Source organism: Propithecus coquereli, unplaced genomic scaffold (assembly GCF_000956105.1).
Source record: "Propithecus coquereli isolate 6110/MARCELLA unplaced genomic scaffold, Pcoq_1.0 Scaffold5, whole genome shotgun sequence".
Taxonomy (NCBI): domain Eukaryota; kingdom Metazoa; phylum Chordata; class Mammalia; order Primates; family Indriidae; genus Propithecus; species Propithecus coquereli.
The window spans coordinates 1,099,584-1,113,919 of record NW_012150840.1 but is presented as its reverse complement, the minus strand read 5'-3'; the positions used below and the strand labels follow the sequence as shown (position 1 = coordinate 1,113,919).

Below are 14,336 nucleotides of genomic sequence, written 5' to 3'. Positions count from 1 at the left end.
ACTGTGGCCCTGAGGTCTCTAGCTCTCCACTTCGCCTCAGGACCCAGGACATCAGTCGGGGCTTAACTTCTTGAGTGGGGAAGGCGACTTGCCTAATCAGTCACGCTGCAGCTGGGGGCTGCTTCTACCTGTGACCCTCCCTTTTTACTCCTCCCCAAACGAGGGGAAGATTCGAGTGGATCTGGCACATCCCCTAATCTGGGCCTGCCATTAGCAGGGCGGGCGGGGGCTGACGTGCGCGAGGAGGACTCGGACGAGGCAGGCCATTTTCACCTGCGTAATAGCAGGCTCGGGAGTAGCGAAGCAGCGGCGGCGACTGGAGTGGGAGGAGGAGCGCAGCAGCCGCGGCCGCGGGGCCCGGAGGAAGAGGAGGGGGGAGGAGGAGGAGCTGAAGCGGGAAGAGCGGCAGGCAGCGGCTCGGCCTGAGTTGCAGCGGCGGCGGCGGCGGCGCGGAGACACCGCATCCTCCCCGAGCCCCGAGTCCCGGCGGGGACAGCAGCAGCGAGCGCCCGCCCGCCCGCAGCCACCGCTCCTCGGCCGAGCCCAGCCGCCGTCGCCGCGCCGGGGGACCGCCAGCCATGGCCGCGCCGCCGGATCCCCAAGACGAGCTGCTGCCGCGGGCCAGCCCCGGGTCCCAGTGCTTCAGGGACCGGGGGGAGGGGGAGGACGAAGCTGTGACGCCGACGGGAGCCAAGTCGGCGATGCAGGCGGGGGAGCCGGGCCGGGGGTTGGGCGCCGGGGCCGGGGAAGCGGCGCCCGGGGAACTGGGCTCGGGCCCCGCCCGGCCGCCGCCCGTTGCCATGGAAACTGCATCCACAGGTAAGGCGGGCGCAGCTGCCCCGCAAATGGCGTCGGGGACCCGGGCCCGGGTCGGGCCCCCTATGCGCTGCTCTGCCGTGCGCCTCCCTCGCGCTCCCTACCCGGAGCACCAACCCCGCCCCCGCTTCGCCGCGGGCGACTGTAAATATTCGCGGACTCGTAGAAAACAGCAATTTAATTTTTCCAAAGGTTCGGAAGACAAAATGCTGTTGAGCTTCTTATTTCATTATTATTTCGGCTTTAAGAATTGTCCTTATTGGCAAACCGCAGCATCCTGGCTGCTGGCGCGCCTAGGTACAAGTTTCTCCCTCCTGTCGGGAGGGGCGGGGGTTGGGGCTTTAGGGCCGTTTGACAGGTTGTGATGACTTTGGGGGGCGTGTTTGCGCGCAGCTTGCGCCCCAGCGACCAGAGACGCTGACAACAAAGCGGCTGGCAGGCCGGCCGCCCCAGGACCCCGCTCGTCCAGGCAGAGATGCGGCTTCAACTCTCCCTTACCCCTTCCCTCCACGAGTCGCCACACCCTACTCCCTCCCATCCTCCCTCTTCCCCTCTCTCCGAGCAGAAAACAAATCCCAGGGAGCGTGTGCTTAGTTCTGGAAGGACGGCGTGGCAAGCGGGTTGGGCGCTGCGGCTGCCCCCGCCCACAACCTTTCCTTCCCCGCTGCCCGGAGGCCCCCACCTTGCAGGGAGCATCGAAACTTGGAATCCCGAAGTGCAGTGGGCCTGGCTGCGGGCTGGAGGGTTGTGTGGTGTTGAGTGGACGTGGCCCAGTTTACCAGCAGTCTGGACCCGCCCGGGCATTTGGAGATTGCCCTGGGTTCCGCCTTCCTTCGCCTGATCCCCGCTTTGGAGTCCGAGCTCGCAGGTGCTCGGCGGGAGCCCGGGGGTCCCGGTGCATTCCGGCCAAACGATGCGAGAGACGCACTTTGGGGAGGGGCCGCCGGCGTGGTTAGCGCTGTTTCCAGGGAGAGGGGAGTGGGTGCTGTGTTGTGTTGTTCCCCAAGAAAGCTTTGCTGCGGTGGAGTGGGAGTTGTGTAGTTTGGGCAATGTAGCGCGCTAGAAGGCCTGGGGTGTGGGTGCCCACAGAGGAGAGGAAGCAGGGTAGGACTGGCATATGTGCTCTTGGAAGCTGATCTAGGGGAACCCCCTTCGTAAGCCACCGCCTCTGTTAAGGGTTTCGTGGAGTGCCTTAGGTAATCTTAACTCTGCCCTGGTACAAAAGATCTGAGCTGGGGAAAGGAGCTTTGGGGAATACGTTGAATAAAACTTGTCAATATTCTGAAGGGAAGGGAAAAAGTGGAGACCGTATACAAGCAAAAGAAGTAGAAAGGAAAGAGAAAAGGAAAAAGAAGGAAAAAAAAAAAACTCAAAAGCCAACCCCCCTATTTGTCATATATTAATTATATCCCTGGTGGCGAGGGAGGAGTTAAGTCTAAGAATGGCTGTCCAGCCTCTATTGCAACTTCTGCATCCGAATGAAGAGGAAATAAAAGTCTTTATAATCGGAAAAGAAGATGGCAAATTATAATAGACAAAGGAAGGTAGTTTTTCTCATTACCATTCTGTGTCGAGGATAGCTCGGAGTTCAGAACCTTTATCCACTGTAATCAAAGTGAATTATTTCTTTATAAACATTGCCCACCTTCCATTAGTGTCACCAAGGTTAGGTGAACTAGGAAAAGGAACCTAAGCGCCTTGTGTTCAGTAGCATACTATCCACTAAGATGAGTTACTATGTAGAAAATACTTAGAATATGTATTTATGGAGCACAATGTGATGTTCTGCTATATGTCTGCATTGTGGAATGGTTAAATCAAGCTAATTAACAAATCCATTACCTCACATACTTATTTTTTGTGGTTGTGAAAACATTTAAGATCTACTCTTTTAGCAATTTTGCAATATACAGCGCATTGTTACATGATGGTGACTATAGTAAATCATAGCACATTTGCCATTTTTAGTATTATTATTTTAAAAATATTTTGCATTTGTGAGTGTGTTAGGGGTTTTCTATACTGGGCAGCAAATACGCTAATAAAACCAAACATGGTACTAAGTTTGGGTGGGAGGAGAATGAAGGAAGATGGAAGGAACACATATTTTGCATATTTATATAGAATTTTTTTTTTAGTTTGTTATTGCTGCTTGAAGGAATTTCTTGTACAGTTGTTTATCAGTTAATGTTTTAAATCTGTATGTTTCTTATTAAGTAGACTGGATGGGCTGATATAAGAGACTCAGATGCCAGAAAGGATATTTAAATAAATAATTAGATCTTAAAAAATCCAAAAAAAATCTGGGCCAACTTCCTTATCTGATATTTTGGCAGTTCTGTTGCTGTAAGCAAAGTCAGCAGGTGAATCTTCAACTGTATCAGAGACAAAATCCAGAGGGTGCCTATTAAGCACACTACTGTGTATTTTTTTATTTACTTTTTTGAGGGGCTTATAAACAGATTTTTTTTCCTCACAGTACTGGAGACTGGGAAATCTAAGATCAAGACTTAGGCACTGACATATTTGATGTCTGGAGAGGGTCCGCTTCCTGGTTCATAGACAGCCATCTTTTTGCTGTGTCCTTACCTGGCAGAAGGCTGCTTTATTATTACTATTATTTTTAAAAGAGTGGTGCTCTTTGGGACTTAACTCAAATTAAGAAATAACTTAGACTTTGAGTGTAATGCACTGCAAACAGATTTTGTTTCTTTTTCAGATGGAATATTAAGATGTAAGATATTGATGTTTTAAAAACTATTTTTTTCTGAAAAATATTACCAATCATGCCATCTGTACAGAAATTCTGTTATTTATTTTTATACATTGATGATAATTAAAGTTCCCAAAGAAGCATTTCCAAAAATATTTCTAAGTAATGTCCTGGGATGAATATATGTTTAAATATCATTAAAGTTGCACTATAAAACTCCATTAGTACTGTATTTCCAGTTATTCTCATGGCTTCTGTCCCTTTTGTGGCATGGAAATGTTCCCAACAAAAAGTAGCACTGTCTTCTAAAGCTACAATTTTTCATGTCCAAAATTGATAATGGGCACGTGAAATGATGTCTATTGCCAAGGGAACATTTAATACCTGTGTGGGCTACAACATATTAGAGTTGTTAATGATGAAACAGTGCCATCATCTAGTAACTTTATACAAAGGATGTTAAGAGCAACTGTTTTGTTTTTTCATGATTAGTTATTGTATGCCTGGAAACTATTCAAAAGGAGCGTACAATAACAAAAGAATAGAAGAATGGCCCTTTGTTTAAAGAAAGAATTTAAAACAGAACATTTGACCAAACTGAAATGGTAAGAAGTTAACCCATTACCCACTTTGAAAATTAACTCATTGACTGCTTCATGCGTTGAAGGCAAAATGAGGACAGGATGCAGAATTGTCAGGAGAAATCAGTTCAATATGATTTGCTTTAGTAATATTGACTTATAGGTAATTTAGCTTAAATTTCTAGATAATTGCAAAATAAAATTTCCAATTTACTTGGACCACAGTGCTCATAAATTTGCATTTTTCAAACGCTAAATGTGATGCTCCATTGGAAAACCTATTTTCAGTCTATCATGATTTAAATAACTTCCAGAATGTTTTATATAAAAAGTGTTTGCTCTGTTTAATATAATAAATCTAGAGAACCATAACACATTACCAATCATCTTCTAAGTCCATTTGGAGGCTGGATTAATTGTCTTCACTTTTAGATGTATTTAAAAGAAGTGTGGACATTTTTTATTTGGAGACCGTTCCAGGTAATCCCCCTCACAGGGTGTAAATTTCAGTCTTCTGCTTTCCTTCATCTTTTGAGAATGCTACAGTTCTATTGAAATGGTAAGGAACACTACACTTTGCTTTTACAATCTTTTAAAGAACACATAAGACAAATAAAAGAGTTTGGAAACCTACTACAATTTATTTCTCTGGACATATCCTCTAGATACAATCAATAACATTTCTGGCAGTAAGTACAATATATATCCTTTAATATTGGGAATTCAAATTAGGTTAAATTAAAGTTTAGAAATGCTTATGTACTTTCAAAATACATTTATAAATAGATACTATCAAGGCTTTCAGCATAACTTTGCCTTCGTGGACTTCCTATTCCAGGAAACCCACCCTATTCATTGCCTCTTAATATACCGTAGGCTTTCCTGCCTCCATCTCTTTTCTAGGTTGTCCATCTACTTGTGTTTCTGAGGGTTTGGGAAAAAGTTGTTGATTATCTTGCGCATTTTATCCTGGGTAGTATGGATTACAGAAATCTTTGCAGTTATCTGTAAAGTGAGAAACCATTGCAGTTCAATTCAACTTAGTAAACATTTATTGAATGCCTCCTTTGTGTAAGCATCTGTGCTAAACATAGGTCGTGGTTTTCTAAAACATGTGCACCTTTCTGTTTCACATTAGTATTTAGTTTAGCCAAACAGTTCCTTTGTGTCATTTTTTGTTTTCCTCATTCTCAAGTCATTGCCAGAAGCTTGACTAGAAGGTGTTATAATAATCTAACCCCACAGGCACAAGGGCATGAGTTACTTTTCTGAGATCAACAGAGGATAAATAAATATCAGCACAGTTTGCTCAGACCATATAGCTGTGAAAAAGAAAATCTCTTTCTCTCTCTCTCTTTCCATTTCTTTCTCTCTATCATCTGTCTCACTCCTTGTATCTTCATAGAAATAAGTGACTAAATATTACACCAAGATCTTTGGATTAGTTAGTTGTCATTTTATTTGAAAATTAAATTATTTTAGTTGTGACTAAGGGAGTTTTGAAAAAGGTACTAGAAAAGTTAGAGGGCAGTGAAAATAAAAGACATATTTCAAGAGACTAATATATCCACATGGCAATAGTCTCCTCTAAAGTCATTGTAAAGAATATGGTAAAAATATGAAAGACAAAGGAGTTTTGTTTAATAATAATGGAGGGTGAAGAGAGAACAATGAGAAGAGCAAGAACCAGAAGGCCCACTGTTTGTGGAAGATGCCATAGTGATAGTATGTGAGAAAAGAGAGGAAATAGCTTTTCAATTCATATTTGATCTGTCTGATTTAAAATGGACAGTGATTGTTAAGTTGGAAAATCTAAAACATATAAAAGAGAGACTGGAAGCCCAGGATAAGTAAACATAAAGTAAAATCCTTTATTACTGCTTTGATGAGATCAATTCTTCAGCTCCAACTACTTTATATCTCTTGGTATTGAGTGTGCTGAGCAGTTTTAAAGTCATTCCTAGCATCTTTTGAGAATAAGACTAATACTGGAAAAGTTGAAATTGGTAAGTGATTTTCAAAAAAGGGAAAATGGTGGATTCTTAAAATTCATAAGCCAATATGTTTGATGCTGGTTTCTGGTAGACTCTAAGAATACATTATGATGCCAAGTATTTAAAAGCCCTTGAAAAAGAATGAATGTGTTGATCACCAGAAATTCCCATTGGTTCACTAAAAAATAAGGCCCATACAACATAATTTTCTATTTTTCGGATTCTGAATTGCCAACATATGTGCAGCACTTACTATGCCCAGGAACTCTACAAAGCACTTAACTTACACAAAGATGTTGAAAGCATGCTCTTTAATTTTGCAAATGGCACAAAATTTCAAAGGATGGTTGATATGCTACAGGGTAGCATTGTTGTGAAAAAAAGCTTGTTTTAATGATTATTCAAAAACAACAAGATAAATCATTTTATTAAAATAATTTTTGCCCTAATTTAAAAATTTTGGGGTGGATAGGAAATAAAGGAAGCCGTCTTCATACCATATCTCCCAACCAACCGTTGACTCTTTCTAGAGGCAACCATTCTAATCAGTTTTATCAAGATAGCATTATTTAATTCACTCATGATTATATTACTATTTATTAAACCTTTGCTATATGTCAGACATTGCCTAAGCACTTAGGATATAGTAGAGAAAAGGACAGATAAAAGTCTGTTGCCCATAAACTGTATTTTTTTGTTGTTTTTTGGTGGGGCAGGGAAGGGAATAGAAGAAGAGAGAGAGAGAACAGAAAATATATTGCAAGGGATGATAAGTACTATGGAGAAGGTTAAAACAAAGCAGTGGGAGTGAGAGGCCTCTTTAAAGCAGAGATTTGAAGGAAGTGATAGAACAAGTCATTCAGGTGTCTGGGAGAACGTCATTTTGGGCAGAGGGAACAGCCTGTGCAGAGCTGTTCACAGCTTGAATGTAGCACATTCAAGGAACAGCAGGAAGGACAGTGATGTGTAGTAAGCAAGGGGAGAATGATAGGAGTGAAAGGTCAAGGGCAATGGGTGGATTAGTTCCTGTCGGGCCTTGTAACAGCTTCGACTATTACTCTGAATGTGATGGGAGCCATGTTGGAGGGGAGGTGTTAGTAGAGAAGGAGCATGTTTAGAGTTAAGTTTTAAGTTAAGTTTAACGGATCACTCTGGTCACTGTGTCAAGAACCTAAATTGGGGGGTGGGGGATGGTGAGTATGGAGCAAAATTGGCCAACTAGTAGGCCACTGCAGTAATCTGAGCAGCAGATCATGGTGGCTTGCACCAGAGTAATAGCTTTGGAGGAGGTGAGAAGTGATTGGAGTCCAGATATATTCTGAGCCTAAAGCTAGCAGTGTAGTCTAATGAATTGTGTAGGAGGTGTGAGAGAAAGGACTCAAGGATCACACCATGACTTTTGGCCTGAGCAAATACAAGAATGGAGTTGCTATTAGATGGGATTGGGAAAACCTTAGAAAGGGCAAGTTTTAAAGAAAAAAACAGGAGTTTGGTTTCATGAACGTTAATTTTAAAATGCCTGTTTGATGTCTAAGTGGAGATGTCAAGTAGACACTGTAGAGTGGGGCTGAGCAATTGTTGGGTTAGAGATGAGAGCACCGAGGGAGTGAGTGTTGACAGTGAAGAGGCCAAGGAGTCCTGAGACACTCAATGTGCGAGGTCTGTCAAAGGAAACTGAGTGAAAGTCGGCAATGAAGTAGGAGAACTGAAAGAGTGGGACCCCAGAAGGCAAGAGAAGTGTATGTCAAGAGAAATGGCCTGATTGACTCTGTCAAATGCTGCTTGTAGGTTGGGTAAGATGGAGACTGAGAATCGGATATTGGATTTGACAGTGAGGAAGTCATTTGAAGTGTTGGGAAAACATCTTGGTTGAAATGGGTTTTAGAGAAAATGGGAAGGGAGAAAATAAGACATGGTATCTATAGACATGAATCTTGAGGAATTTTGCTATAAGGGAAACTTCAAAAATGAGAGGTAACTATATGGGAGATTAGGATGAAAAGAAGGGAAAGTATTATTATTATTATTTTACTGTGGGGAAGATTAAAGCATATCTGCAAAATGATGAAAATGATTCATCATTTTGGGCAGGGAAAGATTGATGGTGCGGCAGAGAGAGGGGGCATTTCCTGCAATTATGTCCCTGAGTAAGTGAGGGGGATGGACCCAGTGCACAGTGGAGGGTTGACATGAGAGAGAGGTGAGGACAGTTCATGGCTATAACTGGCGGAAATACAGAAGGAGAGGGAGTGAGCAGATGTGGGGCTGAGAACAAGTGGAAGTTCTAGTCTGACTATTTTATCAGTGAAATAGGAAGCAAGGATAACAGCAGAGGAAGGCAGGAGGGGAGTTGTTGGAAGTTTTAGAAGAGGGGAGAAGGTAAAAAATTGTCATCTAGGAGAATGGGAGAATCACCAGAATAGGGGAAATTATAGGAATAGCGAGCCCTTTGGGCTCACTTGGAGTTAGTGGTCATGAGCTTAAAGTAAGACTAGTCACTACATCACCATATATGCTGTCTTTTTTTTAAAGTCACATTCGGCTGCCTGAGCGTTGGTTTGGAGTAGGTGGATAGTTGGATTGGTTTTGTTTTTGTTTTCCAGTGAGCATGGCAGGAAAAGAGGGGCAATGGGTTTGAGGATATATACAAAGCAGAGCAGAAACCTGTGCTAATTGATATCTTTGGGAAAAGACATAATGGCCTGCTCTTCAAACCTAGGGGTTTTTAAGGGAAGGGAAGAAGAGTGACCTGTAAAATTATAAATGCAAAATCCTGGCTATAGGTTCTACAGACTCCATTTAATATGTATACAACGTAGGGGATGCACCTTAAAATAGTTCATAGTAGGGGGTTGGGAATTTTGAGGTTGTGATTAACTAAATATAAGCTAGTGATATGGTGAAATTACTGAAATATCTTACGTAATTTTAGGTAGTATTAATAGAAAGTCTCAGGTGTGCATTATACGAGGTAATAGTTCCCCTAGATTCTGTTCTAGGCAGGCCAGATTTGGAGTCTTGCGCTAAAGGGGGGCTGCGGAGCTTTGACAGACACTGATGAGCTGTAATATGGTGAGAGAAGGGCGATTGTAAGGCTTTTGGAAAACTTGCCATTTGCAGTAGGTAAAAAAAATTAAGAATTTTTAGCCACAAGACAAGAATTAAAGGAGATCTGTAAGTTAAATTGAAATACTAGATGAGCTTTCAGGAAGCAAAGGAGGAAGACTTGACTCAGGTGATTTCTCAGGGCAGAATTGGGACTAGTGATTTGGAGAAGCAGATTTCCACTTAATGAAGGAGAATGTTCTAAAAATTAGAACTAACCAGAAAAGAGATAGATTGTCTCCCAGTTTTTCATGTTCAAGCAAAAGCGAAGTTGCTGTTTAAATGGGGGGGAACTTAAGAAAGTGTTAGATATACCAAGATCTTTATACCTTCCTAAAAGAGAACAGCGCCCCCTAACCTATATTGTTGTTATTGCATTATTACTTTACACTGGTAATTAAAATATTTCTCAAAAGTGAACAACACACTAATGAAACTGAAAACAGTGTCATCACAAAAACCACAGTTAACCTCACATTGATCACTCATTATAAAATTCACTCCTCACAAAATCGTGGCATTTAAAAAATCCTTCTCTATTTCTCCACTGTCAAGAAAACTCCAGAATGTAACATACTCGTTAAGAACTACAGTTTTATCCAGTTTTGGGTTATCAACCTAAATACGAAATATATTATCTGCAAGTATCTCTTTTATTTTTTCTTTTTCCTGGACGATCTTCTTCACTTTTCACTACTGAATCTAGTTCTATGAATATTCAAAATATTCTAAAATGTTTTGGAATTCATTAAATAATTCTATAATGCTAAAAGCATCATATGATTTTTTTCCCTTATTCCTCTGCCTTGTTATCTGCATATTTACAGCAGATTATTCATTGTAAAACCACGTTTGCTGAATTGCCTAATGAATTACATTTTTAGCTGGAATGATTTTGCATTCTAATTTCCAAGTCCAATCCCCAAATGGATTTTCTAATTCATCTACTGCATGAAATTTTTATAAAACCAGTTATAGACCAAATTCTTGCTTCCTGAAGGTACAAAATTTGTTGAATATTTCACATCCTTCAAAATTCCCAGAATTTTGTCTTATGCATAGCAAATCTTCATTCATTTTTTAAAACAACTCTTGGACAATAGAAAATTGCATTTGAGTTACTGTTGATCTAGTTGACAGGCATAAGAATAAAAACCAATGTCACACTTGTCTTTGGCGTGAATTTTTTAACTCACCCTGAAAAAATCAGGGCTTCTCAAAATGTGATCTGTAGGCTACCTGCTCCAGGATCACATGGGGTCATACATGGACCTCCAGCTAGGGAAACAAGCCTACCAAATGAATATTAAGGCTTTAAGAAGCACCGATTTATGGAGTTGCCTCCTTGTGCTTGGCATTTTGCTAGAAGATGTGGGGAATAGAGGAGCATGAGCTAAATTCCCTTTCCCCATTTCCTTCTGAGCTTATTACTGTCCAGCTGGGAATTGTGGCTGACTCACATGAAACAAAGGTGAACAGTTCAGGTCAGAGTGCAGCCTGGTGCTTGGATGGATCATACAACTATATGTGCAACAGGAATTTCATGATTGTATGGGTTCTAAAGTACCTGGTCTCTTGAAAGGAGATGGAGTGCAACTTATGTCTAAAGGACAGATAGAGTAGGAAGAGTTAGAAGGGGGCAGAAAGACAGTCTAGGTGGGATTGAGAAACAGATGATGCCATGGAGATGAGTAGCATAACCTGCCCAGCCAAGTGGGGAGAAGACAAATTCTGGGGGGCTGAAAGCTACTCACAGGGCTCTAGTCTCCTTTTATATGAATTCTGGGATCTTGGCAGGCTTGTACGTCAGGGGAGTAATATTACAGAGCTATGTCAAGGAAGATTAGTCTGACAGTGGCATAGAAGATGAATTCAGTGGGGATAATCCTGAAACCTGCTAGTTTTGCTGAAAGAAGGCTGACCCAATAACATCAGTTTCAGGGCCTTGAATAAGTAACCATGGGAATAAAGAGGGAGGTACATGGGAAGAAGGAAGGATAAGCAGCTTCCGAGGAACATTCAGTAAGACTTTGTGATTGACAGACAGAATATGGGAGACAGAGGAGGGATAAATAAAAAATGATGCTAAAGTTTTGTACCCAAGACTGGGAGAATGTTGGTGCTAGAGAGGGCGGGAGGGGAAACTGGTTGGGGAGGTGAGAATAATGAATTCATTTTTAGTCATATGGGACTTGAAATGACGATAAACCGTTTGAGCGGAAGTCTCTACTTGGCAACTGTAGATAAAGAAATGGATTTTGGAGATCAAAACAAAATTGTTGGTATAGATTTAGAAAATTAGAAGAGAAGCCATAGAATAAATTAGTTTTTTTTTTTTGTAAGAGGGATTATGTAGTATGGGCAGAACAGAGGGCCAAGTACAGAGCAAGAGCTCCTTGCCTCTTACTAGCTGAGTGGCTTTAGGCAAGTTACCACAGCTCCCTGAGCCTCAGATTCCACAGTATGTATACATGGCGTTAGGTCTTGTAGAGTGCCTGGCAATCAAATGGTAACTTTGGTGCTCTCATTATTATCATATCACAGAAGCCAAGATATCACGGTATAGAATGAGCCCTAATTAAGAAAGCAGATTGATCTATTCTTGGCTTTGGCACCTAATATCATGTCAATGTGGGCAAGTCATATGACTGCTTCATGTCTCATATATTTTTTCGTACATAACATGGGCACAATATTGTCTGGCTGTCTTTGAGGGCTACTGTGAAGATAGAATGAGATAAACACGAGGAGGTATGTGCAGGTAGCAAATAGCTATTTACCTGTTAGGTACTATTATATTAATAGAAAGCCTGGTCAGCAGTGTCAGATGCAGAAGAGAGATTCAGGAGAATAAGATGGAGAAAAAGTCAGCGACTTCAGCCCTGGATGTTTTCATATAAAATGCTTACTGTGCTGAGCTGGACCTCAGCCAAACAGCAGTGGGAAGGGCAGGAGAGAAGAGAAGAATGGGGGTGGAGAGAGGTCGGTCTGGCAGTCCACACTGGAAGGCGTTTGGAGGAATGCAGGAGGAGTGGCGCCTGCTCCATTTCCCCGCGTCCGAACGAGCGGTCTGTGAGTGGAGCAGGGCTGAGGTGTGCCCGTGGGGCCCAGCTGGAGTGCGGGAGGACAGCAGATGGGATCTATTTTCATTCTCCTTCTCAGAGGAAGGGCAATAAGCCTAGGAAGCTGTCCCAGGTATGCGTGGGAGTCGACTTGGGGAGGCTGCTTCTCTTCCCAGAGAGAGTATCACAGGGAAAGCCAGCTCCCGCTACCCGCCAGGGCGGGGCTCAGTCACTGGCCTGTGGGCACGTGGGGATCTGTAGGCTCTCCTTGTAGCTCAGCAGGTTCAAATCTCACATCAATACACTAATGCTCTGGAAAGGTGGCGTAGACATACTTATCCCCATCCCTGCTGCTAAATGCAGCTGAAAATTCTTGATGTTACATATAAAATAAATATAAAAAGACTCTGAAAGGTAGAGAAAAGAAGGCAGACTTACCAGGGACCTTGGGACCTGAGGAAGGACACGGCAGTGAGTTCTCTGGTTTTTCTTTTTTCTCATATATCTGAGGCTGGATGCTGGAGAAGCCAGCAACCAGGGAACACCAGTGGGCACAGACAACACTCACAAAAAAAGCCTGCTCTCTCTAGTGAAAGGACCAGGAAAGGGGCAACCTAGTAGGGCAGGAAACTTTTAGACAATAATTGCTCTATCCAGCTATGAAATAAACTGAGGCTCCAGCCCCATTCCCACTACAAAAGCTCACTGGGGAGCCTAGACTTCCACCCTTCTGAAGCTGTAAGAGGCACCCAGCAGTAGCAGGGCTTTGGCATTTAAAATACCTGACAGCCATTGTGGTGCCAGAGAAAGCCTAGTGCAGAGTCAGGAGTTTCACTGCTGCTCAATGATAATGAGACTGAGCTGAGAACCTGGACCTCCATGTCCACCTGCCAGTAACAAGGCAGCACCCTTCTTCCCCAGCTAGTGTTGAAGATCCATAGTCTCATAATATCATACCAAAAATGTCAAGGTTTTGGCTGAAAATCACTTGTCATTCCAAGAACCAGGAAGATATGAACTTGAACAACCAAAGACAATCAACACCAAAATAACACAGATGGTAGAATTAACTGAGAAGGATTTTCAAGCAGCCATCACAAAAATGCTTCAACGAGCAGTTGCAAACACACTAAAAAACAAATAATAAAATAGAAAATCCCAGGAAAGAAATAGAAAGTCCCACCAAAGAAATAAAAGCTATAAAGAAGAACTAGGTGGAAAGTTTAGAGCTGATGAATACAGTAACTGAAAGAATTAAAAAAAAAATTGGATGCATTCAACAGCAGAATGGAAAGGAAAGAAGAAAGAGTCAGTGGACTTGAAGGTAAACAACAAGAATGAACAATGTGAACAACAGAGAGAAAACAAACTGAAAATAAAAGGGATTAAATAATAATATCCTTCCACTCTGTAGCACAGGAATGTTTATAGGACTTGTTCTCTGTCTCATATGTTCATTGAGTGTTCATATTAATGGAGTGCAGTGAAAACAGACTGAAAGATGTGTTGCCTCACGTTTGCCAAATGCATAAAATCTAAGCTGTGTTGGTCCAGATAATCCAATCGTACTTTTTTCAGTCCTTGAGATAATTTCTGCATTTACAATGCTTAGTGGTTCCTGACCCTGTACTTACATGCACACTAAATATATGCACATGTATGCTGATGAAACAAGCATTTATAGAACACAGTATGTTCTAGACTCTTTACATTTAATCCTTATAACCACCCAATGAAGTAGTTATGGTTATTTGCCCCATTTTACAGGTGAGGAAACTGAGATAGAGAGAGTTTAAGTGCCTTGCCTAAGGTCACGTAGCTGGTAGGTGGTGGCATCAAGATTTGAACCTTAGCAGTCTGGATCTAGAGTTTGTGTTCTTTATTATTTCACTCTGTTGCCTATTTTAGACTTGTACGTCTATTTTATGATCTGTGCAATAAAAGTTGCATATTAAATAAGGCATTAACCTGCATGAAAATCTGTCAGAACTAGAGTGAGCATAAAACTTGGTGGGAGGGATGGTGGCTAAAACTTGGGTTGATAAAACTTGAGAATCCTTAAGAA

At 42.1% G+C, this 14,336-nt stretch overlaps 1 protein-coding gene across 1 annotated transcript in view; it reads left to right on the top strand.

The window, feature by feature from the left end:
* Nucleotides 1-578: 578 nt before the first annotated feature.
* The window catches only part of RTN1 (reticulon 1), a 243,561-nt gene continuing 229,803 nt past the window's right edge, over nt 579-14,336 (top strand). Inside the window, exon 1 of the mRNA XM_012656026.1 lies at nt 579-819. Within this exon, the coding sequence (XP_012511480.1) occupies nt 579-819 (241 nt within the window). The remainder of the gene's footprint in view (nt 820-14,336) is intronic.